Source organism: Odontesthes bonariensis, chromosome 23, assembly GCF_027942865.1.
Source record: "Odontesthes bonariensis isolate fOdoBon6 chromosome 23, fOdoBon6.hap1, whole genome shotgun sequence".
NCBI lineage: Eukaryota > Metazoa > Chordata > Actinopteri > Atheriniformes > Atherinopsidae > Odontesthes > Odontesthes bonariensis.
The window spans coordinates 25174501-25201235 of NC_134528.1; the positions used below are offsets into that span (position 1 = coordinate 25174501).

A 26735-nucleotide genomic window follows, 5' to 3' on the forward strand; every position below is an offset into this window, starting at 1 on the left:
AATTTTCTATGCTGTGGTCTGCTGGAGAGGGGGCAGTACGGACAGAGACAGAGGGAGACTGAACAAACTGATCAGGAGAGCGAGCTCTGTCCTAGACTGTCCCCTGGACTCCATTGAGGATGTGGGTGAGAGGAGGATGTTAGCTAAGCTGACATCCATCATGGACAACTCCTCTCACCCCCTCCATGACACTGTGGGGTCCCTGTACAGCTCCTTCAGCATCAGATTCTTACACCCACGGTGCAAGGAGAGGTTCCGCAGGTCCTTCATCCCGGCAGCTGTCAGACTTTACAACACATGCACCCACTGATCATGTTGTTGCCTTTCCCATGATAATCACACAGAGATTTTTCTTTACCCGTATTATTTATATTTTATTAATTTCAACTTCACAATGTGCAATATTATTTATACTATGTCACTTTACTTTTTGGTCACTTTACTTTTTAGTACTTGCTTTTTCCCTTTTAAAAAAATGTTTATCTTTTTTAATTTCTTGTTTCATGTCTATTGTTACTGCTGTGACAAGTGAATTTCCCCGTTGTGGGATAAATAAAGTACAATCTAATCTAATCTAATCTAATCTAATCTAATGTGAGGACTGTGATGAACTCTTTCGAGAGTTTCTGACTGGCACTGACAAGATTTCCCTCCAGCATGCTTATCAGACATGAATTTCAGTCTGAGGGGGGGTAACAACATTTTGCTGTACCCAATTTGGAAGCAGGTGCAACGACAAATGCCGAGCAGCTACCAAGAATTGAGGGGAGTGAAAAAACGAGAAATCGTGTTGAATTGATGATAAAGTTATTAAGTTTATTAAGCCAAATAATCCCATTTACCTTAAGAAACCATGCAGCCACCTAAAAATATGTATTGCTTTCCTTGTTTCGAATTCATTTCCCTCCTAAAAGTCTCCCTGACGTCTGTGTAAATAATTTGTCGGAGCCACATGTTCGGCATGTCATGCTAAGCTGCAGTCCTGTGAAGCATGACGGTGAACTCCGATAAGACGCAGCGTGGATCCACGTGGAGAGAACAGAAGTTGATGCAGCTGCGCTGTGATCATGGTGTACAAGTGTGACAAATGACAAATTCTTTCCTCGCTAAATGCAAAATGAGGGAGTTTAACAACCCAATTCGACAATCCATCTTCCACTCATCCCCTTAATGACAGGCACACAAACCAAACGAATTCCTCAGACACGTCCTCAGTCAACTCTGAGCAAGACGAGGGCCACATAATCCACCACAGAGTGTTGCTTTTAAACAGTAGAGCTATTTTTCTGATTTATTCCCCCCCGCCGACTCCACATTTGGGCTGTAAAAATAACCTGAGGGGGCAGCCTTAGAGTTCTCAAAGACAAACACAGATTTATTTATAAAAACATCTCTTGGTCAAAGCCAATAAATATGGAAGCTGACAGGAGCTTCTTTTTCACGTTTTTGGTGTCAGAACTAACAGTCTCCCCGCTGTGGGGAGTACACACGAAGTGCCAGCAAGTGTCAGAACCTCTGTTTCAAGTACTCCCCTTTTTTTAATATCCCCCAGAAAAAGTGCCAATCCGTTTTTGTGAAAAAGTGATGTCACTTTTTCAGCAATCACCCCCCCCCACACCCAAATCCACAGCCACCCCGTTTCAGACACGCCCCTTCGGCGAGAAACAGGAACAGGTGTGCCTTCCAAGGCTGTGAAAGCAGACTACGATCGTTACATATTCTTCCCACGGAAAGCAATGCTTGTGATCAATGGCTTTTATTTATTTTTAACAGCATCCCCAGTACATACAACCGCCGACTTTTCCTTTGCTCTGCGCATTTCACGGAGTACAGTTTCACAAACCTTGCACAATTCCGAGCAGGCTTCAGTCGGAATTTTGCTCAGTAGATGGTCAGTTCCGACAGGGACAGACAGAGACTGCAGCGAGGTGTGAGCTCCGCTGAGAAGGTGATCGGCTGCATCTATCCATGACCTGCACGTCTCCAGGACTATGGGGAGAGCAGGTCGGATCACAGCTGACCTTTCTCACGCTGCACATGGACTATTTGCACCACTCCCCTCGGGCAGGAGGCTTCGGTCCATTCGGACCAGAACCTCCCGTCACAAAAACAGTTTTTTCCCCCTTGCAGTTGGACTTATGAACACTTCATAATCACCTCATAACCTGCCCCAGTCACTTTACCATCATTAAAATTGCACTAATGAAGCTGCACTGTTGTTGCTCTGTATATTGGATACTGTGTATTGTTGTACACACCTTGTACATTTTATATTCATATATTTTTATTCTTTATTATTATATCCTATGTTACATGTTTGCACCTTACGCCGCAGCAAATTCCTAGTTAGTGAACACTGTTCACTAACAATGGCGATAAAACGAATTCTGATTCTGATGAGCTTTCTTTTCAGTCAGTGTATTACTCTATAGCTTTGTTTTCAGTGAGAGCAAGGGCAGCCAATCAAGCAACGGCAACCGAATAGCGCCAACACCTACCTGCATTTCATAATGAGGTTGCCAGATAAGCTCTGAAACGACGCCAATAAGGGCAAACGACGCATTCTAAACCCAGCATAGTAACATAGCTGTTTCAGAGAGCCTTTTAGGGAGGTTCTGAGCCATTACAGACCCAACCAATTTTTTTTGGGCTACATATCACATCACAGAACAAGGATTAATGCCCCATTCAACCATTCTCTATCACCTTTAAACAATCATGACTGTTTTGTTCTCAGTAAGGAACCGAAAGGGTCTGACGACAGTGATTCATGTCTGTTTTTTTTTAATCTATAATGAATTTGCAATTGTTGTCATTGTTGGGGTATCGTGTGTCGAAGTTTGTGGTAAAAGATTAATTTAATCTGTTTGGGAATAAGGCCGTTGCATAGGATACTTTGGGAAAAGCGGAGCGCTGTGAATACTTTCCGGATGCACTGGACCTCAGCGAGTTGCACACTCGATTGTGGTGCAGAACTGGGTTCAATCCTCGACTCCTCGGAGGGTTGGTTGTCTCTCGCCTGGCGGACGCCCCATGAATAGAGGTTCAAGTCTGACTTACAGCCTCCGTTAGAACTGTGAACCTTTGCTGCTCTCAGTATTCAATTACAATTCGCCTGTAGACGATTTGATGCATCTAAAGATGCATCTCCTTGTGTTGCACCCTCAAAACCACTATAAAATCACAGATCTACCATTTCATTTATATAAGTTTCAGGTGGATTGATCTGATGTCCCTTTTTTATCCAACACTAAAGTACGATTGACCCTTGATTGACCCTCCTCGACACTGAACATTCTGTATGTAACAGGCAATTCAGCTGCCTTTTTCAGTGTTGCCGTTTCTGTCAAATGAAATGTGTGACAGGAACTTCTCCTACAGCTCTAAGGTCTTTAACAGCTAACAAAACCTGCGGTTCTAACAACTCATTTAGCGTGCAAGTTCTTTACTCTGAAAGGCGACACAGAATAAATAGTTTCGAAGAACAAAGCAGGCAGCGATGCGTTATTTAGTGGTCGATTATTCGAGGGTTTGTGATCGAAGTTCCGTGATACAGATTCTTACGTACATCGGCGGAGTTTTCGGGAGGGCATTGCCCCCCCCATTAAAATATATTATAATGAAAAAAATATATAAATATTTATAAGTGACATAAAACACACACAGTGACAGTAAATATATCAGAATTAATTTGACCATTAAAAATATAAATTAATTTTTGGCGCTCAAATCGTGACTATCGTCTTTCATGCATACATCTCTCCTGAAGCCATTCTGCTGGCCTAGTCTTAATGAGATAAGCGTATGGATCTACTTACCATAAAACTAAAACAATATGGATATAAGGAGGTTTTTAAAATATCCTGATGCTCCAACGGATACAGTAAGTCAGAAAACTAATTCAACTACTGCAACAACGAGCACTCATGATGACGGGGTAACAGAGGCAGAGCAGCTCGAGCAGCTCCAATCCACTGTACCGCAGGGCAAGGAGATAATGCAGATGATCTCGGTGAAAAACAAGCTTCTCCCAAGCAGCCTGCTTTGTCCGAATTCACCTCAAAACTTCTTGGCAGTGTAAAGCGATCTTTTTCCATCTACTCCTATAAGAATCACCATTGGCTTGAGTATTCAGTTAGAAAGGATGCCGTTTTCTGCTTTGCATGTCGCCATTTCCAAACTGATTGCACAGAGGACCCCTTCAGAAAGGGCATGACTGACTGGAAAAGACTGAGTAACAAATTAAAACAACATGCAAAATCACAGGCCCATCTGAACTGCATGATTAAATGAGATAACTTCAAAGCCAGTACATCCAGGAGTGGATCCATTGCAGCTAAACGGTCTCAGAGCCATAAAGCCACAGTTGAAAAGAACAGAAAATATCTGTGCAAAGTTGTGGATGTTGTGAGGCTGCTGTCCAAACTTGGCTTGCCATTTCGTGGACACCTTGAGGGAGAAGGGTTGGAACCCCGTGGCAATTTTATTGAAATCCGCAGTTTTTTGTCTAAATATGACCCTGATTTTCAAACCATGCAGTCAAATGACTTCAATGTACGTGCACTGCTTGGCACATGAGCTGAATCTGGTGCTCGTGGAGTCCTGCAACGTTAACTGCAGCGTGAAATCCTTTCTGAACTCAATTGACAATCTGTATTCCTTGTTTGCAGAACCCTTAAACCATCACAGATTTATTCAGATTCAGAAATCCCTGAATTTGAAAGTAACTGAAGTTGTGCAGCCCAGCGAGACGAGGTGGGCGTGCAAATGGAAATGTGTGAGATCAGTGAAAAGTCACTATTCTGCCATTACGGAGTGTCTGAGGGAAATAAGTGAGGAAGGGGAGAAGTGGTCTGCGTTGGCTAATGGTCTGTATGACCAAATGACAAGAATTCAGTTTGTTCCATGCCTCGTTGTTTTTGAAGAAATACTGCGCGTGATCCATGTGGGCTTGTGCGTATGGGATCCATACGCACAAGCCTTCTCCGGAGAAGCATTTCAACTGGCACGGGCGTGTGCTGCAGTTTTTGCATGAGATAAAAGTGACACTCAGAGTGAACTCTGACCTTGCTGAAGCTGAAATGGAGCTGGTCAAAGCCACTACTGCAGAGCCAATGCCCCTGGAACATCTGCAAAAAAAACATAAAAAAACAGAGCTATCCAAATCTGTACAAAATGATCCAGCTTGCACTGACTTTGCACATTGGATCTGCTACTTCAGGGAGATGTTGTTCTGCTATGCGGAGAATTCGGAACTGGTTGTGATCAACTATGGGAGAAAAACGATTTTCATCCCTTGCTCTTCTTCACATTGAGAGCGACATCACAACGCTGCTGTCACAAGAGACAATAGTGCACAAAGAAAGACGTCTACTTCTTCACTAGTAGATCATCGCAATGTATGTTAGAACCTGCTTTGCAATTTTATTTTTATGATGCCTATTTAAGTGGCGTAAATGTCGACGGTCCAACGGTGTCCAGAATTGCCCGTTTTTGTGAATGGGATTGATGGGGGCGGGGCGGTAAGGTAACGCTGATATAGACCTGAGGCCGGATGCAGGATGAGTGTGTGGCAAGTTACCTGTGACGTTAGCCTACATGGTTAAAATAGCAGTTCGAGTGGCTGTGCGTGTGTGTGTTTGTGTGCGTGCGTGCGTGCGTGCGTGCGTGCGTGCGTGCGTGCGTGCGTGCGTGCGTGCGTGCGTGCGTGCGTGCGTGCGTGCGTGCGTATATGCATGCAGTGCGCATGAGCGTGCGCTTGTGTTTAGGGCGGGGTTGAGGGGGCACAAAAAACAAATATCTGCACCATGATGTTACGCTATATATGAGTTGTAATGCACTGCTATATATGCTTCACACAGTGTGGCTGGCTCAGATCTCGAGACTGTCTATTAGACGGCTGGGTTTTTTTTGTTGTCGTTTCTCAAACTCCGCCTATACTTATGTACCGTGTGCATCTTTACCTGGTTTGTGCTTTCCAGTAAGTTACTCTGAATCCGGCACGTGTCCAAACGTCTGCTTTCAAAAAGCTGGGAGCATTTTTTGTCTCCCGTTGCCATTTTCCTCCACCATGTTAGCATAAAGTTAGAACCGACTACTTCTAGGGTCTTTGGTGTTGTACAGCAGTTTAACATTGTCCTGCTTAAATATGCAATGCCTTCCCTGAAAAGGATGCCATCTGGATGGGAGTATTCTGATTAATTGTTTGTTAATATTCAAGTTATCTCCCCAATCCCTTTAACTGTTTCATATTCCAAGCAACCATTCCAAGGATGGGTCCTTTGTGTTTGTAACAGCCCTGATATCATCAACAATTTCATCAAATAATAACAATAATAATTTGCATCTGACTGAAAAATCCCTTCTTCGTGTGCGGCCTTTGTGTGTGGCAGAGATCAACACCTTAACCCAGACTCACTCCAGTGGAGCTGTTCAGCAGCCGTCGCTGAAAGGCTGTGATTGACTTGGACGCTTTCCAAGTCAGAGACTGGTCAACTGTGAGAGTGTGGAGGAAGGCATTTCTCAGGCCAACCTGCCAAGAATGAAAACCGTCTATAAACCCATCTGTAAATTTGACGCCACATGCAGATTTTGTCACAGCTCGTTCTGTAGCTGCAGCAACAACAAGTAAACAGTCCTCGTCCACAGCTAAGGACCTCAGATAACCCTGAGACTAAAAAAAAAAAAAAAAAAAGACGAGCCTGAAAGCCATCTGTCGTCCGTATGAGCAGAAGCTGGTAGAAGCAAGTCACTACACATTCACTGCTTTGATATGTCGTCATGGTTACTGGTCCATAACAACGGTCTCCAGGGTGCCCAACAAGTGCTTGAGAAATCATGTGATGCAAAAGCTAAAAAGGTAAAAACCATGCTGACCGACAAGCTGGACTGTGTGTATAGTGTGTAGGTCCCGTTTGCTGAAACACTTAAGAAATGTCATTTATGTTACGGTGCAGGAAAAAAAAATTACCAGGCTCAGAAAAAACGATGGAAAAATGGAAACGTACAGCAGAGAGGATTAAAATACCATGAAGAGGAGCAGGACATGTACGAGGTGAGAAAATAAGGCTCCACTTGGTACCAGTCCTGATACCGTTGCCCAGGTTATTGCAGTTGCAGGTTATTAGCATGAGTGTGTTTTACCATTTTGTTGATTCAACAACACTTGAGTACCATGTGCTGCTGATGTTGAATATAGACTTTCAATCCATCTACACTGATTACAATATGAATTCTATAGATTTTATTGTATATACCAACAGAAAAAATAAAGAAAGAAATAAAGAAAGAAAAATTTTGGTGGTTAGGACAGTCGCCTGGCCGGAGCCTTTCTGTGTTGAGTTTGCATGTTCTGGCCGTGTATGCGTGGGTCCTGGCCGTGTATGCATGGGTTCTCTCCAGGTGCTCAAGAATCCTCCCACTGTCCAAAAACATGCATGTTAGGTTACCGGTGATTCTCCCTCAATGTGAGTTGAGTGTGCATGGCTGTTTGTCTCTTTTGTCTCCAAATGGCCCAGTGATGGACCGGTGACCCATCCGGTACCTTGCCTCTCCACGAGAGCCCTCCGTGACCCTGAATTCGATTGAGCGGGTACAGAAAATGAATGGATGGAACTGACCACAGCAAATCAAACAAGTCCTAAAGGTTCCAACATGGAGTACCCAAGGATTCCAAATTTTTCATTAACACCCTTGCGGCTGTGGATCAGAGAGAGGTTGTGGAGGGTTGGCTGCTCAATTCCCACAGTGTCCTTGAGAAACTAAACCTAAAATACTTTGCATATTTATCTGTGAACATGCAGACTGCCATTCATCCTTTTCATTTTACGTATAGAAAATTGCCTTGGTGTACTTGAGCATTTGTGGTTACTATGACAACAAATGTTGTCCAGTCTGGTTGGTGGAAGGACAGTAAAGTGAAAAGATAGTTTAGTTTGTCTCCAATATGTATTTCCATGATTCCTCAGTCTTTACTAAATAAATTAAGATTCAAAGCCACAAAAAGGAAAAAAAAAAAAGAAGTCAATGATCAGTGTCTAAAATAAGATTTAGAGAAGATCTATGGATTGACTGTAACAGTCATACTATATGTGGATACTAAGGCAGAATATTCTAACTCATATATACAGTACACCTGCCCGTCTTACATAAAATGTGCAGACACACAGGCAAACACAGATTACTTTGAGACAAAGATATAAAACTCACTCTACATTGCATTTACCTTCTTTTTATGTGTGTTTGGGGTATAAGGAAAGTTTTCTGCCAAAAAAAGCAGATAATCATGCATTTTTTTTGTACGAGGCTAATTAACTGATCTAATTACAGAGATTAGAGTCAGCACTAAAATGAACACTTTTCCCATGGACACTGTTGCTTGTTAAGCAAAGCTGACTGTAATCCCACAAGCCTAATGCTTACTGCAACATTTCAGCCTTGAAAACAGCTGCCGAGTATGTTCTTGAGCCGAGAGCCAGGCTGCTCAAGGAGCTGAGGATGATGACAATAATAAGCAACTAAACTCACTGCCTCTCGCATCTCATGAACGTCTTTTTTTTTGGGGGGGGGGGCGACTACTAAACTTGGCATTATAGTTTTAATTGCACCTGAAAAATATTTTCAGAAAATTATTTAAATTAGAATGTTCAGGGGAAATGTATATTTTGGGGATAAATTCCAGAGATTTCAACTAGTTTCTAATTTTCTTTGTCATGACGATTCATGCCCTCCATCGCAACACACACAGAAAACATCCACTTTGATAACAGTAGAAGATAATAAATAACTGTACTTCCAGGTTTCTGTCATAAAGTAATGGGAAGCAGTACTTTCTGACTCAGGGGGGGGAGGTTACTTAACTGCCACATATAGTTCCATATCAGTTTCAGGGGTAGAACCCTGTGCCAAATCAGATACAAATGTTGCTCTTTTCGTCATCTTAAAACTCAAATTCATCGATTTTAGATCGATTTTGAAGTTTCTTTCAGAGGAACAGCCCATTCATCCAGCAGTCTTCTTTCTGCTGAAGAAGTGGCTGAAAGTGACTGTTTCACATGTAATGTTGGTAAAACAGTTGGGTAAACTGTAAATGTCTCAGTTCACATCACCAACCAGTAACATCTGCTTCATCTCAAAGAACCTTACTTATATCGCCTTATGATACAGACAAACTGAGCCAAAGTATCAACTCATGTCCCCTGACTCTGTTTGCACTCTCAACTCTACAATCTACACTTTTGGACCGATTCAAAAACGGCTGAGGTTTTGAGTATCGATTTTGAACCAAGAACTGATTTTTCAACCAAATCGCGAAGAATCAGAATCAACATCAGATGTCAAAAGATGAATAACCTTACTGCACCGCGTCAGATAAAGTTCAAACTTTAAGTCGTGTTTACCGTTTGGCAAAGCAGCTGCTAACGTGGGACCTTTCCTGCTTTCTTGTTGCAAAAGTATCCATTTTCTGTGGACTATTATTTCTCAGATGGCTTCAGTCCTTTCGTCATCTATTATTGACAGACATTTTAGAGCCCTGGGGCTGCATCATCACCTTACCTACAAGTAAAACTGTGAGCGGTACAAACTTTAGCTGCTTAATGCTTAATACAGTATAATGCAATCATGTGGAAACATACACCTCTGACACGTGCTCAGTCATTCTTGTCGTGACAAATCAAACCCCAGCGGCCAGTGCATTGCTTTTATATATATCAGGCTTTTAAAATGTCAACAATTCAAAATTCAGGATCCATCTAGTGTTGGGAAGATGTCTCTCTCGCACACACACACACACACACACACACACACACACAAATATACACGCCGAGGCCAAATCACATGGCAACTGGCTCTAAAAGGGGAGTGAGAGCGGTCACACACACACACACACAAAACCTTCAGTGCCAGAAGTTTGTTTGATGATTACCTGCCCAGAGCTCTGCAGCAGCATCTCAAGCTGACAAAAGCTATATAGCTAATGATTAAATGCACGCACGCATGCGCACACACACACACACACACACACACACACACAAAGAACAGCGGGGCTAAGATGCAGCAGTACGACTGGAGATTGTTCCACTGTTGAGGGAAAAAAAAAATGCATCTCATCAGCAATTCTAACCAAGTTCTCCCAAGAAAAGACAAAAAAAAAAACATCATCTCTTTCTGTCAGGAGATGTAACTGGAAGACAAGACTGGCAGAAGTCTGGATGAGCCCCCCTTCTACAGGGTGCTGACATCTCTTCATTATCTTGAAGGTCACTGCTGCAGATTCCTGATGGTGCTGAAAAGCGCTGCTTTAACACTCACTGCTGCACTAACTGCAAGAATATATCAACTTAAGGGCGGCAAATTACAACGCTTCAGAGTGATGGACATGGAGACTTCGGCGGTTGAAGCTGTGTCCTCATATCCACATTTGGCCAAAGTTACAAGTTGACAGGAAGTAATAAGCTTGATATATTTCCCTGCTGATAGGATTTTATAACGTTGGAACTTTAAAGTTTAATCAGAGCCTTTCACATCTGCTGTACGCCAGAAAACAAACTTGGCGACAACAGAAAGGACGCACTGAACTCCTTTCTCACAGATCTAAATGGTCTTTATGAGCAGTTTAACTTTGAGGCAAATTTTTAATTTTCATTAAGCACGGAGTAAAAGTCAATCTGACCCCTGCAGCTTCCTGATATTAACCCATTTAGGCCTAAGACGCCTGGAAAAGAATGCCTGTAAAACCTATGGGCGATTTCAGAAAGACCCCCTAAAACCTGAAGTTTTTCTGGAAATTCAGCAATTGTGTCAACGCCTACTAAATGATTGATTTCTCAGCCTCTGTAGCAGATAGAAACAAAATTCAAAAAGTATTTGAGAGCTTACACCTGTGGCTTTCTTTGGAAATTGAGTTTATTTACATACACCTTCACGAAAATAGAAAATGTAAAAAGTAAAGTGCAGGAACAACACTATTTTCAATAAAAAAAACCAGTAATAAAATAAAATAAAAAGTCAAGTGCAGGAACAGTGCTATTTTCAATTAGAAAACAGTAATAAAATCAAATTTAATTTAATATTTAAATTATTTATTTATTTTATCGCCAGTAGTCTCTTCGTACTGGCAGCACAAGGAGCCCATACTTGATTGATTGATTGATTTTGTTTATTGACATTGTACAAAGCATTAAAAAGGTATACAAATAAATAAGTCAGTAAATATGTCTTGAAAACCTTGTACAACATGTCAAAAGGATAACACAAAAAAGCTTGGGGAGCTTGTTTCCATTGTGGTCCTTATGAATGTACAGCATGTATGTGCTAGTTACCATCAGTGTATATGAATATGTGAGCAAGCCAAACATACATGTATCACAATGGACAGGGACACCAAAAATAAACAAACAAATACACACTCTCTCACGCACACTCCAACACACACACACACACGCAAAGCCCTATAGTGCTCTACTACCAAGCCATCTTTTAACTCCTGTCTTAAAACAGCTTGTTGATGCAATACATTTGATATTAGCAGGCAACCCATTCCATAACACTGCTCCTGAATATAAGAAAGACCATTTCCCCATTAAGTTTTTAAATCTATATAGCACACAATCAGTAGTGCTCCTCCTTGTGGAGTGCCTATGCACCTCCTGCACTTTAGAAAAATAATCTCTAAAATATTTTGGACCCAGATTATTTAGAATTCTGTGTACCATGGTCAATTTTATGTATGTTACTCTATCCTCCACATTTAGCCAGTTGAGGCTTTCAAAATGTGAAGGCAAAAGGTGGGTATGAGGGTGCAAGTTAAGGATCAGTCTTACTAGTTTATTTTGAGATGTCTGTAACTTTTTTTTGAGTGATTTAGGCAAATTGGTAAACCAGGAGGTGCACGCATAATCAAAGTAACCTTGAACCAAAGCCCCTGCCAGAATCTCCAGAGCTTTCCTGTTAATTAAAGGAGAGATTCTAGCCAAGAATTTAGTTCTCTGGTTTAGTTTAGAAATTACCTTTGTAGCCATGGCCTCTCCACTTAAAGCTGCAGTCGGCAGGTTTTCAAAATTGCGAGTCTAAAGTCGGAAAATTCGAACTGATACAACTTTCAGGTCCCTCCCCCAACCTCTAACAAGCTCCGAATCGCCCCCCAAACCCCTCCCCCTCTGTGGACGAAGTTGTGCACGTGAGTTCACACCAGTGTGAGCGCACACAAGCTGCGGCAGACTCACGCTCAGCAGCGTGTGCACAAGCTGTGATTGACAGGTAGGATTCCTCCACCCTAACTTGATTGGTTAAAAACAGCTGGGAGCGCTCGGTTTTTGCAAGCATGATTACAGGCTTCAGAGGGAGCTACAGATTTCGTTATTTTTCCTAAACAGCCTATTTAATATTCTACTTCCAGAATCCCAAGACAGTTCAAGCTAATATGACTAAAAAAAAGTTGACGACCGCAGCTTTAATTTGTTATCAAGAATACATCCTAAATATGTTACTGATTCTTTAGCTGTAATTACTGCATCACCCACTTTCACATTCAACAATGGTGAGTTTCTTAGTTTGACATTTGATCCAAACATAATTGATTCAGTTTTTCCTAAATGCAAAGAGAGCTTATTTTCGGCTAGCCAAACTCTGACTTTTTGGAGTTCTAGACTGAGAATCCTCTCAATCTCAGCTTTTTCATGATGGGAAACAATCAGGGCTGAATCATCAGCATATAAAAACAGATCACAATCACAGGCTGCTTTCATGTCATTGACATACAATAAAAACAACAACGGTCCTAAGATGCTCCCTTGGGGAACACCACAAGAAAGAGGTAAAGGCTTGGACCGCAGACCGTTTACCTCTACTACCTGATCCCTGTCCCCTAAGTAGGACTGTATCCAATCTAAAGACATTTCATTAAAACCCATGGCCTTAAGTTTGGCTAAAAGAATACGATGATTGACGGTGTCAAAGGCTTTTTGAAGGTCCAGCATGACCATGCCACAGTATTTACCAACGTCAATCTCTTTCCTAATGTAATCTGTTAAATAGAGTAGACATGTTTCTGTAGAATGAGACTTTCTAAAACCAGATTGAAACTCATAGAGAAGGTTGTGTGAAGAAATGTACAGTGCACAGTGAAAATGAGTACACCCCTGTTGAAAAGTAACATTTTGAACAATATTTTAATACACACACAAGTTATTCCCAAAACGTGCATAGAGTAAGTCTAATACAACATCTGTTCAGCTTACAACAGAAAAGAAAGGTCAATAATATAACTTAAATGACATATTTGTCCATTTTTGTGAAATTATGCTGGTGCAAAAGTGAGTACACCCCTATGTTAAACTCCCTGAGAATGGGCCGTGTTGGCCCGAAATGTCATGAAATGAAAAGGCATTAAAAGGGAGGTCATCGTTGTGCGTTTCATCCTTGCCTTACATTGAAATTTTACATTTTGAGTCTGCACCAGGCTAAAAGAGACGTGTGCTTGACACCATCGAAAGCAAATTTGTTTATCATTGTCTCATCAGAGACAAACAAACTAAGGATATGGATTGCTGGAACCATGTCCTGTGATCTGATGACACCAAGATGAACAAATTTGCTTTAGATGGTGTCAAGCCTGTGTGGTGGTAAAAAGTGATTTGTACAAAGAAAAGTGCCCCATGCTTAAAGTCAAGCATAGTAGTGGGAGTGACATGGTTTGGGGCTGTATGGATGCCATCAACAGTAGGAAGCTGAATTTCACCAAAAGAAACATGCTTGTCAACATGTACTGTGACTACTGAAGCAGATCATGATACTCTCCATAGGATTTCAGTCAAATCTCACACACGTCTCTTTTAGCCTGGTGCAGACTCAAAATGTAAAATTTCAATGTAAGGCAAGGATGAAACGCACAACGATGACCTCCCTTTTAATGCCTTTTCATTTCATGACATTTCGGGCCAACACGGCCCATTCTCAGGGAGTTTAACATAGGGGTGTACTCACTTTTGCACCAGCATAATTTCACAAAAATGGACAAATATGTCATTTAAGTTATATTATTGACCTTTCTTTTCTGTTGTAAGCTGAACAGATGTTGTATTAAACTTACTCTATGCACGTTTTGGGAATAACTTGTGTGTGTATTAAAATATTGTTCAAAATGTTACTTTTCAACAGGGGTGTACTCATTTTCACTGTGCACTGTACGTATTAATTTGTTAATAGACAACCTTCTCTATAATTTTGGATATACAACATAGAATTGACACTGGGCGGTAGTTTCCATGTTCAACTTTGCTACCTTTTTTATAAAGGGGGATTACTCTTGCCCTTTTGAACTCGTTTGGAAAAGTACTTTGTTCGATAGACAGGTTTGTGATATGTGTTATACATGGGGAAATTAATTTGGCAGCATCTTGAATAAATCTTGTGGGAATATTATCAAGCCCTGTTGCTTTTCTGGGATCCAGACTTTTAAGCTTTTTTTCATTTGTGACCTTAACCAGAGAAAACGTGTCTGCCACTACACCCCTCTCCTGGTAATATGACTGTACATTGTTTGAATTATATTCTCCTGTTTGATCAGGTAATTCCCTTACCAATGTGTTTGCTATAGTTGTAAAATACTCATTTAAACTATTGGCCACCAGTAATTTATCAGAAACAACAGTGCCTCCTATTTCCAAGTTTAAATTGCTTAATTTTGTCTTGACTTTATTACTGTATCCCACAAGATTCAAGGTCTTCCATAATTTTCTTGGATTATTTCTATTTTCCGAAATTTTGTCAGTGAAAAAACCTGTCTTTGCTTTCCTGATCATCTGGCTTACCTCATTCCTTTGATGTTTATACTGATTAAACAATTGCTCTTCCCTATTTTTCCTAAATTTACTAAACAAGTGGTTTCTTAGCTGTATGGCTTTTAAAATTGTGTCATTCATCCAGGGCTTGGTTTTTGTTTTAATTACACATTCCATTAAATGTTTTCATCTCCGGCACAGTTACGTGTGACCACCTTGCCATCTTTGCTCGAGCTGGAGTCTAAAGTACCTGGTCACTGTATCTATTCGTCTCGGAAATGAGATGCGCCCAAAGCTCCTCAGTAAAAATATGATTAAATGCCTGCAACGGTGTGGCATCTGCAGGTAAATCGACTTTCACCCCTGGTGTGCGGTTGAAATCTCTCCGTCGATTACGGTGGTAATTGTCAGTCTTCCACTTACATTCAAACCCTTCAAAATCATCCTCAAACATATGTCCTAGCCATAAATCTGCATCAATTGGGTCAGCACGTTCTTCAGCATCATCAAAGCCAAAAAACTCCTCATAATCACTACCGTCTGAAATGTCTTCCCACTGAAAGTCCTCCATGCTTGGTTCGATGAAACTTAACTTCAAAACAATGACACGAGGAACATGACGACACTCTCACGTGTCTATTATAATGCATTTAATTGGCGCAGAGGTCAATAATTGGTGCAAAACAACCTTATACATGAAAAAAGACGTGTACGCTTTCCCGGCCTTAAAGGTAGAATAACGCAACAGCGCCCCCGGCTTTAAAGGTAGAAATGCGGCAATGCTTTCCCGGCCTCAATGGGTTAATCACATCTCCAACAATAAATAAAGATATTCAGAGCTTTTTTGGGGGGGGAGGGGGTTACCCAAACAGATCAACTGCCAATGTCGTTATGAGAGCACAGACACCGGAATAACAGAGGTAAGTATTTGGGTGGCAGGATCAGAGCCACGTTACGGCGGGGCCTTCAAATCAAGAAGATCAGATATCCAGTCACATGCGCTACCACACGGCCTCTACATGTCACCTTTTTATTGGACCCTGCAGACACACAACATTATTTCAGAGGATGTGCAACAGGCACAGGATGTGTGAGATTTCCATCAAAAACAGGCAAACATGTAATTAAACATGTGACGACCCCTCCGCTCCACTAGTTGTCCCTGTTCTCTTTGTTGTTTCTTCCCTTTTGCAGGGAGCAAGGCGGAGTGCTCATCAGTCTGATTGAGCTACACCTGGGGCTTGTGTTTTAAAAGCTCCTCTCCTGCCAGTTACGATCACCCCCTGACTTGGATTGACTTCCAGGGTGGCTGCTGTTTTGTTTTGTTTTTTTGATCGCTTACACATCCACACACTCAGGCATGCATACATTACTGACAACTGACTTCCACGTTTCCTTAGTTTAGTTAATTTTGGTTGATAAACGTTATTTTGAAATTGGAAACTTTCGTCTGTCTCCCATCTTTGTTACAGCCTTAGAGCCGGGCTGTGACAAAGAGAAAACACACTCAACGGCCACTTTATTAGGTACACCTGTTCAATTGCTTGTAACCACAAACGGCTAATCAGCCAACCGCATGGCCGCAACTCAATGCATTTAGGCATGTAGAGGTGGTCGAGACAACTTGCTGAAGTTCAAACCGAGCATCAGAATGGGGAAGAAAGGGGATTTAAGTGACTTTGAACGTGGCATGGGCAGACCGCGTCAAGATTATAGGAAGGCAACAGTAACTCAAATTAGCACTCGTTCCAACCAAGGAACGCAGAATACCATCTCTGAATGCACAACACGTCGAACCCTGAAGAAGATGGGCTACAGCAGCAGAAGACCACACCGGGTGCCGCTTCTGTCAGCTAACAACAGGAAACTGAGACTACAATTTGCACGGGCTCACATAAAAAAATAGAAGATTGGAAAAACGTTGCCTGGTCTGACGGGTCTCGATTTCAGCTGCGACATTCAGATGGTCGGGTCAGAATTTGGTGTAAACATCCATCCTGCCTTGTATCAACGGTTCAGGCTGCTGGTGGTGTAATGGTGTGGGGGATATTTTCTTGGCACACTTTGGGCCTCTTGGTACCAATTGAGCATCGTTTAAATGCCACTGCCTACCTGAGCATTATTGCTGACCATGTCCATCCCTTTATGACCACAGTGTACCCATCTTCTGATGGCTACTTCCAGCAGGATCATGCTCACAAAGCTCATATCATCTCAAACTGGTTTCTTGAACATAAACAATGAGTTCACTGGACTCCAAAGGCCTCCACAGTCACCAGATCTCAATCCAATAGAGCACCTTTGGGATGTGGTGGAACGGGAGATCCTCATCGTAAATGTGAAGCCGACAAATCTGCAGCAACTGCGTGATGCGATCATATCAATATGGACCAAAATCTCTGAGGAATGTTTCCAACACCTTGTTGAAAGTGTGCCACAAAGAATTAAGGCAGTTCTGAAGGCAAAAAGGGGTCCGACCTTTTACTAGCAAGGTGTACCTAATAAAGGGGCCGGTGAGGGTGCATGTTCTCAGACAAACTGTTAACATTCAGACTTCTTTTAACTTTAGCCAACGTTTGTAGTAGACAGAGGTGCGACATCCAGTGGCGGTTCTAGGATTTTTCTGAAACAGGGGCCAGAATGGGGCCAAATGTAACCTTCAGGGGCCAACAGTGTCACCACCATCTGATATCCAGTGATGACGCTGCTTAAATAAACATCAATTGGCGACAAGGCAATACACACATTATCCAGCAGGCGGTGAGAAAACATCATCGTCTTACTCAATTAATTTACCAATCATAGCCTCATGGTAAATAGGCTACCAACCTGATTTGGATATTTTGTTTAGTGTATGGCATACTGTAATACATCACACCTACATATTGCAATTTTTTTTTAAACTTAAGGCTGAGTTATACTTCTTTTAACTGCCCTTGAGCTTGCGTCTTGCGCGTATGTTAATGGCTCGAGACGTTTATACTTCATTTTGCTTTGTCGGCGGTTGCGTGTGCTGCGTGGCGATTCACCGCCAGGACAGTAGGTGGAGTAGCGGGTTTTTTCAATGACAAGCCTACTACGATGAAAGGAAATTCACCGCCAGGACCTCTTCAGCAAGTCTCTCTTCCATAGATCTCTTCGACTGGATTCATGCTTCTTCTTCTTCTTGTAAATAGCCGGTATTTTGTCAGATTTTCAACACCTTGGGGGTCTAAACGACTACTTTCTCGCCTGAAAATGTTTCAAATGTTGCTAAAGTTATATAATTACAGAGTTTAGCCTATAGCTTAAGGGAAATCAGCTTTTCAGGCCGGCTGATTTCGGCTCGGGCAGGAGTGGAATGCACTGTGTGTAAACGCTCTGCATACTGTCAGATCGATCAAGTAGTAGGCGGTTTCGACCACAGCCAGTGGCTTGCGCTTGCGTCAAGTTTAGAAAATTGAGGTGACACACGCAAGCACGCAAGGGGGGGCTTGCAACCGCGCAAGGGCTTGCGTTGCGTCTTGCGTTGCGTCTTGCGTTACCGACTATAAACCAGGCTTTACTCTTCTACAGTATACTGACAGTAAAGAACATCTACTTCTAGTCTACTATCCAAAAACAAAAAGGAATAATTCAGTATCCCTTTTGAAACTGAAATAAAAAAATCATGAATCAGTAACGTTTGTAATAATTCTTTTTTTTAATTCAGTGTGCATTAAGGGCACATAAAACACACAAAACATAAAACATAACAGCTTTTAACTGTACATACAACAACATATTCAATCTCATTCTCCCTCCCACACACACACACACACACACACACACACACACACCTTACTATATTTGTGAGCACCTTCCATTGACTCCAATGCATTTTACTAGCATTCAAAATTAGTGAATGCTGAACTGTGCCCTGACCAAAACAATCCCTAACCTGCCAGTAAACAAATGTTTTTGCACTTTTAGTACTTTCATCAACAAAACATATTTATAGCAGCTTTTCCTTCTTAGGTTTGTTTATAGTTGCTAGTCCTAACAAGGTAGCAAAAACCATGTATACAACTGCTGAATTCCCTTTCTTTTCATGCTGTCTGCTGCTATCTCTACCAAAATCTTAATATTACACAAAACACAAAATCTCATATCTTAATGTTAAGCGTTGAACAAGCAGGTCAAAGCTATTGCTATCCTACCAACAAAATAGCAACTTATGACACAAGTGCAGTGGATAACAAGTTTAGAAGCCAACCATTTTATGTAGTCAGTTTAGTTTAATATAAACCTAAACTTAACAACAAACAAGAAGATTTGACTCACCAAATAACAAAGTCACCTTCTTAAGCTTCCAGCTCGAATTCAAGTAATTAATACGCCATGCACACTAAAACATGAACACTGAAGTAAAGTGCATCATTTGAGATTTAGTACTTTTCTTCTTCTATTCAGTTGTATTGACACAACTAGCACACTGCCACCCACAGTTTGGGGGTGGAACTGCAGCAGTGATCATTTAATTCCTCACTTGTTTTTCTCGCCAGGTGATTGACAGGACAGGGGCACTTCAGGGGCCAATCAAATTAGAGGCGGGGCCTCGGCCCCTCTGGCCCCGCCTCTAGATCCGCCCGTGGCGACATCAACCCAGAAGTGATTTTTTTTAGCCTTGGGTAGATAACATAAGCTAAATATAAGAGCGGCCAAATCATAGCCATCATTAATTCTATTGTGTACACAGAACTGACCGACGCAGAGTCGTCACAATCGTGTTTATCGTGGAGTTTTTAAGAGGTTTCCTTGCTAAAGAATCACAGAAAGTAGCTCTTAACGTCACACCACTTCTGCTTCAGTCAAGAAAATTATTCTCACTAAGCAAAGAGTAAAACACACTGATAATCCTTGATTTGAACATGTAAAACTGTGTGGCCTACGATCCAATAACAAGCCTACGAAGCTGGCGCATTGGAGAGCGGCTCTCTCAGTCTTCAGCTCAGCCTGCTAATGATACATACAAACTGTCAATAAATACGTGTGCAAGACCTCAACAACACACACAAAGCAGGACACTCAAAAGGTGAGTGATGGTAAAAGCACATAAGTAAGGAGTTTGAGGTGAGTCGTGTGAAGATGTATGGATGAAAGATGATGACAGGCTGCATTACCCCTGACAAAATGATGAGCAGGAATTATGAATGAACAGCCCGGCGTCATGGGGAAGAAATGGCTATTTCCCCAAGACAGGAACATGGCAAAACACTGAGCCAATTGCAATTCCTGTTGTCTCACAGAGGCTGAATAAATACTGAGAGAGCCATCACACCCAGGTCATTGTGGTTGGAGTTTCTGCCATCAGGCAGGTCGTACAGAACAATAAAAACAAGAACAAACCGCCTGTAATGTAATGTACAGGTCGTTTTTGTGACATTTATTCAATACAATTTATCTCTATTCACTTTATAGCGCTTCTTTTATTTTATTTTTTTTATAAACTTGCATTGTAGAGGACATTGACAATAAAATGATTTATCCGTTTAATATAAGCTTTGCAAGGGAAACATTTTTTTCCTTCTTTCCCTGGAATTTGAATCTATAAAAAGTTTCCCCTTTTTCTCTCTACAGTGCTACAGGGAGTGATAATGACCATTATTTTCCTCCTGCAGGGGCCTCTATAAACGCAGATAAAAGACATTTATCTATTTTTACCTTCTCAGTGTGAAAAGACGGCTTTGTCTTTGAGACACATGGGGACGTATGATGCTTTATTCTATTTCTATTTTCAGTCACTGCCACAAGAAAGCAGCATTTGTTACAGAATTGCTTGCTCCAATACACCCTATTTCTTTCTCTGAGACTCTACCATGCAGGACCTTTACATATAACTCCAGGCTTTGTCAAACAGGTTCTCACAAAGCTTATGAAACCTATTAGCACCCGGTAGACCCACCGTGTCTTTTGCAGTATACAAAGGTTGGGTATGTGACATTTGTGGAAGCATCCTTGATCTGCTGCACTGGTAGCAAAGCGTTCAGCGTCAGCCAGCGATGACTGGTTTGCTGGGGCTGAAGCAACACAGGCGGGTTAGGTTGCACTGAGTAGGAGTATCGTGGAGCCTTGGGCAGGAGAACCAAGGAAGCATCAAAGAGACGTTTCTCACACTCCAGATGAAAAGAAACTGTACTCAGAGGAAGGATCCCAGTCTAAAACAGAAAGTGATCAATGGTGAGGACACATCAGTGTTTGTGTAATCACTCAGCAGAAGCAGAGGAACTTAGACGGCTATTCTGCTGTGATAAAAATGCTGAGAGACGTTGTTCACGAGCCTCTACATGCAAACATCGGGGTGCTACCGTTTGTTGTGACTGCGCTGACACCTCTCTCTCTAAACTCATATGTATTGGACATGTATGCAGGGTCCTTTAAACCGACGTCTTACAGTTATAAGAACAAGAACGGTTGTGTAAGAGCACATTTGTCAAGGGGAACGACAGGCTGCCTTATAGATGTCTGTAGCTTTAAGGCACCTGCCTCACGGGTGATGAATCAAGTAAAAACCAAAAGAGGTGTCAATTAATACACGACCTCGGGCATCAAACAAGGCTGCATCAATATTGTACGTTCAGCTCTACTGCTTCTTTCTGTCATGGGCTTTAATATAGTGGAATTTGACATCTTCCTACTGCACACTTGCTCCACTATAAACGGCTCTGGTTGACAGCGTCGGTGAAACGGGGCTCCGAATGCTTCCTCTGGGAAGGTTTTTCCAAACCGCTGTGTCAGATTCTGCCGGAATCTTGCTTCAGGGAGCAACAAGACAGTAAAGGAGCGAGACGGGTCACTGCCTCTCATCTGTGGCTGTGACACTTAATGTGGGGCTGGGGTTTTTTTGGGGGGGGGGGGTTGCTGGCACTTTTAACCATCTTCTTTAATTAGAGTTTAGACTTCAGACATCTAATGACAAAGCCAATCTTTGGAAGAAAGCTCAAAGTTTCAAAGACTGTTTTAATTGATGAAATAAGTCACAGGTACTGAAAGCCATGGAAGACACGGTGACAGAGCACTGGGAGGAGTGCAGGCTTTGATGCTGCCGTTCTTTTTATAAATATGCAAAGTTAATCCTCTGCAGTCAAAGAAGACATTTCACTTGTTTTTTTCTCTTCCTGCTATGCTGTGCGATTATGCTAATTTTGTGTTTTTTCGACCGCGTCATTTCAGGAAACTTTTGTTGCATCTATAATAATCAGAAAAAACTGTTAAAATCCAAAAAAGATAAAGTGTTAAATCAATTCCTCTCGTGGATAGGATTCAATAGCAATTGTTTTATCTGAAATAAAACAAATGTACATCCGCAATGCTCACACACGTAGGCACAATGCTAGATTATAACAAAAGAGCTTTTGGGGGGGCTGCGTGGTGTGCAGACCGAAGTGCAGACCAAAGTGCAGACCGAGCAGTAAACACCGTTAAACAGGCGCGGCTGTCGGCAGCGCGCAGTGATACGAAGGGAGAGAAAATAGTTCCAAGCAATTGTGAGGTCGACTTTTTCCTGGACAACGATTTTGTGATGCAAATGTATTACTCTTTTGAAGGCATATTGTTTTGAGAAGGAAAACCCTTTATTTTTGTGGCTCCAGCAAACTAGCCGGACTACTTTCGTCAACACCAAAACGAGGCCGGAACTCAGCTCACAGGACGCAGTAGGGGGTTAGTCAATGTTCATGCACAATATTGCTAGTATGGAAAGTCATACAGCTTCATGTCAAAAGAGGCAAACTATCCCTTTAAATGACTTCTGTCGCAATCTGGCACAACATAGAAAATATGATTAACTTGACCTTCAAGAGCGTGGGGGCAACTAATTCAGCTGAAATTAACCAACATTTTCATGGGCAAATGTGTACCGATCTCATGACAGAATATTTAACGGCTACTTTGGACCACAGTGCAAAACGTTGCAACGTCACAAAAAAAAAGGTTCAAAAGTTAGCTTACACGGATTAGGTTTTTTCTTATTCAGTTCCTGACAGAGACGCAGTTTATCTCGCCAACTGATGACAGTGACCCACGACATCCAACAATCGATGCTGTTGGTTAAGGAGGCAGGAGCGGTGGTTGGAGACGTCAATCTGCTGACATTCATACCGGAGAGAAAACTGTTACCACTGTCGTTTCACTTTTCTGATTCGCTTTCACGTGACAGTGGTTAGGGTGAGGACACATGATTAGGGTGAGGATACATGGTACGGGCTAGAAAACTAAGCACGGTTAGAGTTTAGACATTTTATTATTCATTGTGGCTGTGGTTCCCAGCGCGTCACATGAACACTAAGCAGAGGATATGTTGCCATGTCAGAATTTCTATCCATAGACTGCGACACTACTTCACATTTTCTGGTGAGGCTGGGCTGTTTAGAGTGTTTGTTTCCACTGCAGAGGAACAGAAAGGTTCCCAGTTGCTTCATCAATTAATCATTTCCAGTTGGAAACTAGTTTCACTAGTTCACTGCGTTTACTTTGAGGCAGGTATTAAAGATGATACAAAGAAAGTTTCTAAAAAAGTTTGGAATGCTTCAGGAGCTTCAAACTGCTTTTCTTCATGTACGAGGTTGTGTCCTCTTTGGCATGAAATGTCATGCTGGTATGATATAAAGATGGGAGTCAAAGTTTACACTTTTTTAGTCACGTGACAAGACATCAATTCTTCTAAAGCACTAAAGAGAACCACTTCCAAACATTTTAATGTCATGCTGAACTAAGGTAGCCTGGGCGAAAGCCGACTGTTGACTCCGTCAAACAGTCTGGAAAAACCCAAGAGGAATCCGTTCCCATGGAGGGTGGGACCTTACTCAGCAACTTAAATTCATTGGAGTTCCCTTAACCAATCAGTAATGTTTAGAAAGGACGTAGGTTATGCGCCGAGGTTCATGCTTGCTCGCGAATCACGCTTCCCACATCCGCTTTCATTATACCGGTACCATTTGATAAATCAAACTTTTCCCAAAGCCAGTTGGAAGGAGAGCTACGACATCCTTGCCACTAACAAAATTGACGAGGCATTCCTCTTGCTCTTGTTTTAATTGTGTAATGCTCTCCAGAGTTGAGACAACTTCATGGATAGCTTCTGGCGTTCTTCCGTCGCCATGTTTATTTCCGCTGCGGTTGAACTACAATTATATGGACTACAATGGACTCCGCGCGTGAGTTCTGCGTCACCACTCGCAACTGTTTGCTGATTGGCAAAACACTGAGCGAACCGAGGTAGGGGGATTTGGCCAGACTATGTGCGGAGCCAAAATCTTTGGGCGGAAGTACGTAGGATGGCGTCGCCAGGCTAGAACTAAGGTAGCACTTACCCTGAAGTCGATGCCCACAGTGGAGATGAAGCTCCCGGCGAGAAAGGCTCCATCTTTGAAGCGAACCAGCAGACAGGTCTTCCCAACACCTGAATCCCCCACCAGCATCACCTGAGGCAGAGAGTGGAAGAGTCAACATATTGGTTGACTGGAAATTTTATTCTCAAATAACATTTTCCTCGTCTGCAGTTCAGAGTTCCTGGGTCGCGTGCACGTTTGATAAACCCTAAGTAAACCCTAACCCAGTTCCAGTGGTTCATCTGAAATACAGTCAACTACTCTGTGCTTTAAGTTGTTAAAGGCTTAACAGTAAGTTCAAGTTCAATCAATATTTAGACTTGGGTTCAGGTGTTCGCTTAATGATGCTGCACTTGATAAGAAATGGGAACTTCTTATTTAAAACTGGAAATTAAAAAAATATATGATTTCCTAGATAAATCATGTTAAGGTTCATCAACCCAGACTTCTGCATTTTGAGTCAGATAAGAAAGTAGCTCACCTGCTAAATGCCCCCCCCCGCCCCTTTTTTTTTTAAAAACTTAATTTTAAGTGCTGTTAATCGCAAAGCGATAAAAACAACAAAAGACTTCCCGCTTCCACGGTACAGCGAATGCAACATGACGTGAAGGAGATAAAGATGGCAAGGATGGATCGACTCCGAGCTGGGTCTGTGCCAATCTGAGAGGCTCATTTGATTACATATTTTCAGAATTAGGCAGGGCAAAATAAGGGTACTGAGCTTTTGACTGAGTAGTTACTTCAGACACGATCATTAGCGTGCATTAAATAGGTTGTCCAACCATTCCAACTCCAATTTTTAACATATTTTGCGCCAAATGAACAAAAAAAGAACAACGAAGACACAGCAGATTGCCACACTTATTACCACAAAGCTATGATAAACGAACTTTATCAGTTCCAGTCGAGAAAAAAAAAAAAAGGCCCTCGTGTGCTGCTGTTAATTGGTCTCATTAATTATGGATATCTGTCTCCACCTTCTCCTCTATGTTATTGCACAGGACTGTAGTTGTGGAGAACAATGTGACAAAGGCGGGACATAAATCGAGCTGTAGCCTAAATATATACTTATGTATTTTGTTTGGAGAGCAAATGCTGAAGTCTACGATAAGTAGTTTAGAAAACCCTCTTCATCGCACCAAAGTCGGCTTTTAACGTTCACAAAAACGACAGAACAGGGTCAAACCACCACAGGTGGAGCCCGTTCTGTTTAATGAGCCCCCGAAAACTTGCACCTGCTTCTTTGCTAACTATCGCGAGTACGAGTTGTGAGATGTGAAAGCTCGCGTTCGCTCACCTTGAAGGCGATATCGTAAAACTCTCCGCTGTTGCTGATGGACGGTCTGCACGGGTAAACCAGTCCGGAGGACGGAGCAGCAGCTGCGGCCAAACCTTTCCCCGTCCGTCCGCTGCTCGGAGACGCCTTTGGGCTCTTGGAGCTCCCTTTACCCTTCACTGCCTTCTTCCTGGACATGGCTGTGATAACCCGTTTAGCTTCAGGCAATTAAAATAAGATGAGTGTGGGGAAAAAAAACGAAATGGTCTTTTCTTTTCTTTTCAGTGCACTTTTCCTTCTTTAGTTGTGGTCGACGCACGTTTAAGCGAGAGAAGTTCCCCAGTGCGTCAAAATCATGACTGTGCGTAAAGTGGACACAAATTGACACCGTGGAGAAGCAGCTGTTGTCCCGCTGGTGCTGCTGAATGACTAGAAACCTCAAGTATATCCACGGTGGAAGCAGCACTATCCCCGCCTCTCTATCTCTCGGACGGTGGTGTTGGGAGCGAGTGAAAGTATTGTTGTAACGGCGTATAGGGAAAAATACACTAAAAACAAAGAACAGTAACGCCTACGTTGAAGATAATTTTGAACATAGCCTACTACAGCTTCAGGTCCAAAGCTGAGCGCATAATCAAACCTGCTTCATTTTTATGGCCAAAAAGACGAACTGATTTTAATCAAGCGATGCACCAGCCTTTATATTATCACCGATTTGGATTCCAAACCAAACCATTAGAATGGAGTGTTCCAAGACAGGACGTTGCAGCTTAATTACAATTCTTTCACTTTGAAAAGCCTGAGTACCTGAGTATTACTTGACTGCACGTATAGAGATACTGAATTCAGTTTGTAATTTAGGACACGTTGCAGAAATAAAAGGTAAATTCTATCTTGGGGTGTATTTTCCTTTTAAAGTTGCAGCTGGGTGCTGGCACCGATTCACACTTCCAGAGGTTTGTGACAGCTTGTTGAAGCAAGCTTTGCTTAACTGCTGTCAAACATGAGTCTGACCAGTAGGCTTATCAGACAGTTCCTCCGGGGTAGGCTGCACAAGTCTATCAGATATTCAGCAGGAACACTGCATCTGAGACATGTTGGCACTTGTCCACAATCCTATATGAAGTACTGGCTTCACTGATGGACTCCATCAATACCCACCCAATTAAGCTTAAATTCATTTGTTTGAAATACTTTTAAACTGGACCTGGAACACTTTCATTTTACCATTTCCTCTAGGCGATTAGTAAATGCTCGACTGACCAGTTCAGCTGTTGACTGTTAAATTTAATACATTTACTCCGTTTAACAGCCATTCAGCTAGTGAGCAGT

At 42.1% G+C, this 26735-nt stretch overlaps 1 protein-coding gene across 2 annotated transcripts in view; it reads right to left on the reverse strand.

Moving 5' to 3' along the window:
- Nucleotides 1-26053, reverse strand: part of rab26 (RAB26, member RAS oncogene family) — a 127789-nt gene extending 101736 nt beyond the window's left edge. Inside the window, exons 1-3 of one of the 2 annotated variants that reach the window (XM_075457693.1) lie at nucleotides 25425-26053; nucleotides 24110-24220; nucleotides 5067-5129 (exon numbers count right to left, since the gene is read on the reverse strand). In XM_075457693.1, coding sequence (XP_075313808.1) covers nucleotides 5067-5129; nucleotides 24110-24220; nucleotides 25425-25601 — 351 coding nt within the window. In that variant the 5' untranslated portion in view covers nucleotides 25602-26053. The remainder of the gene's footprint in view (nucleotides 1-5066; nucleotides 5130-24109; nucleotides 24221-25424) is intronic. The other variant, XM_075457694.1, reaches the window with a different exon arrangement.
- Between the last annotated feature and the right edge of the window lie 682 nt (nucleotides 26054-26735).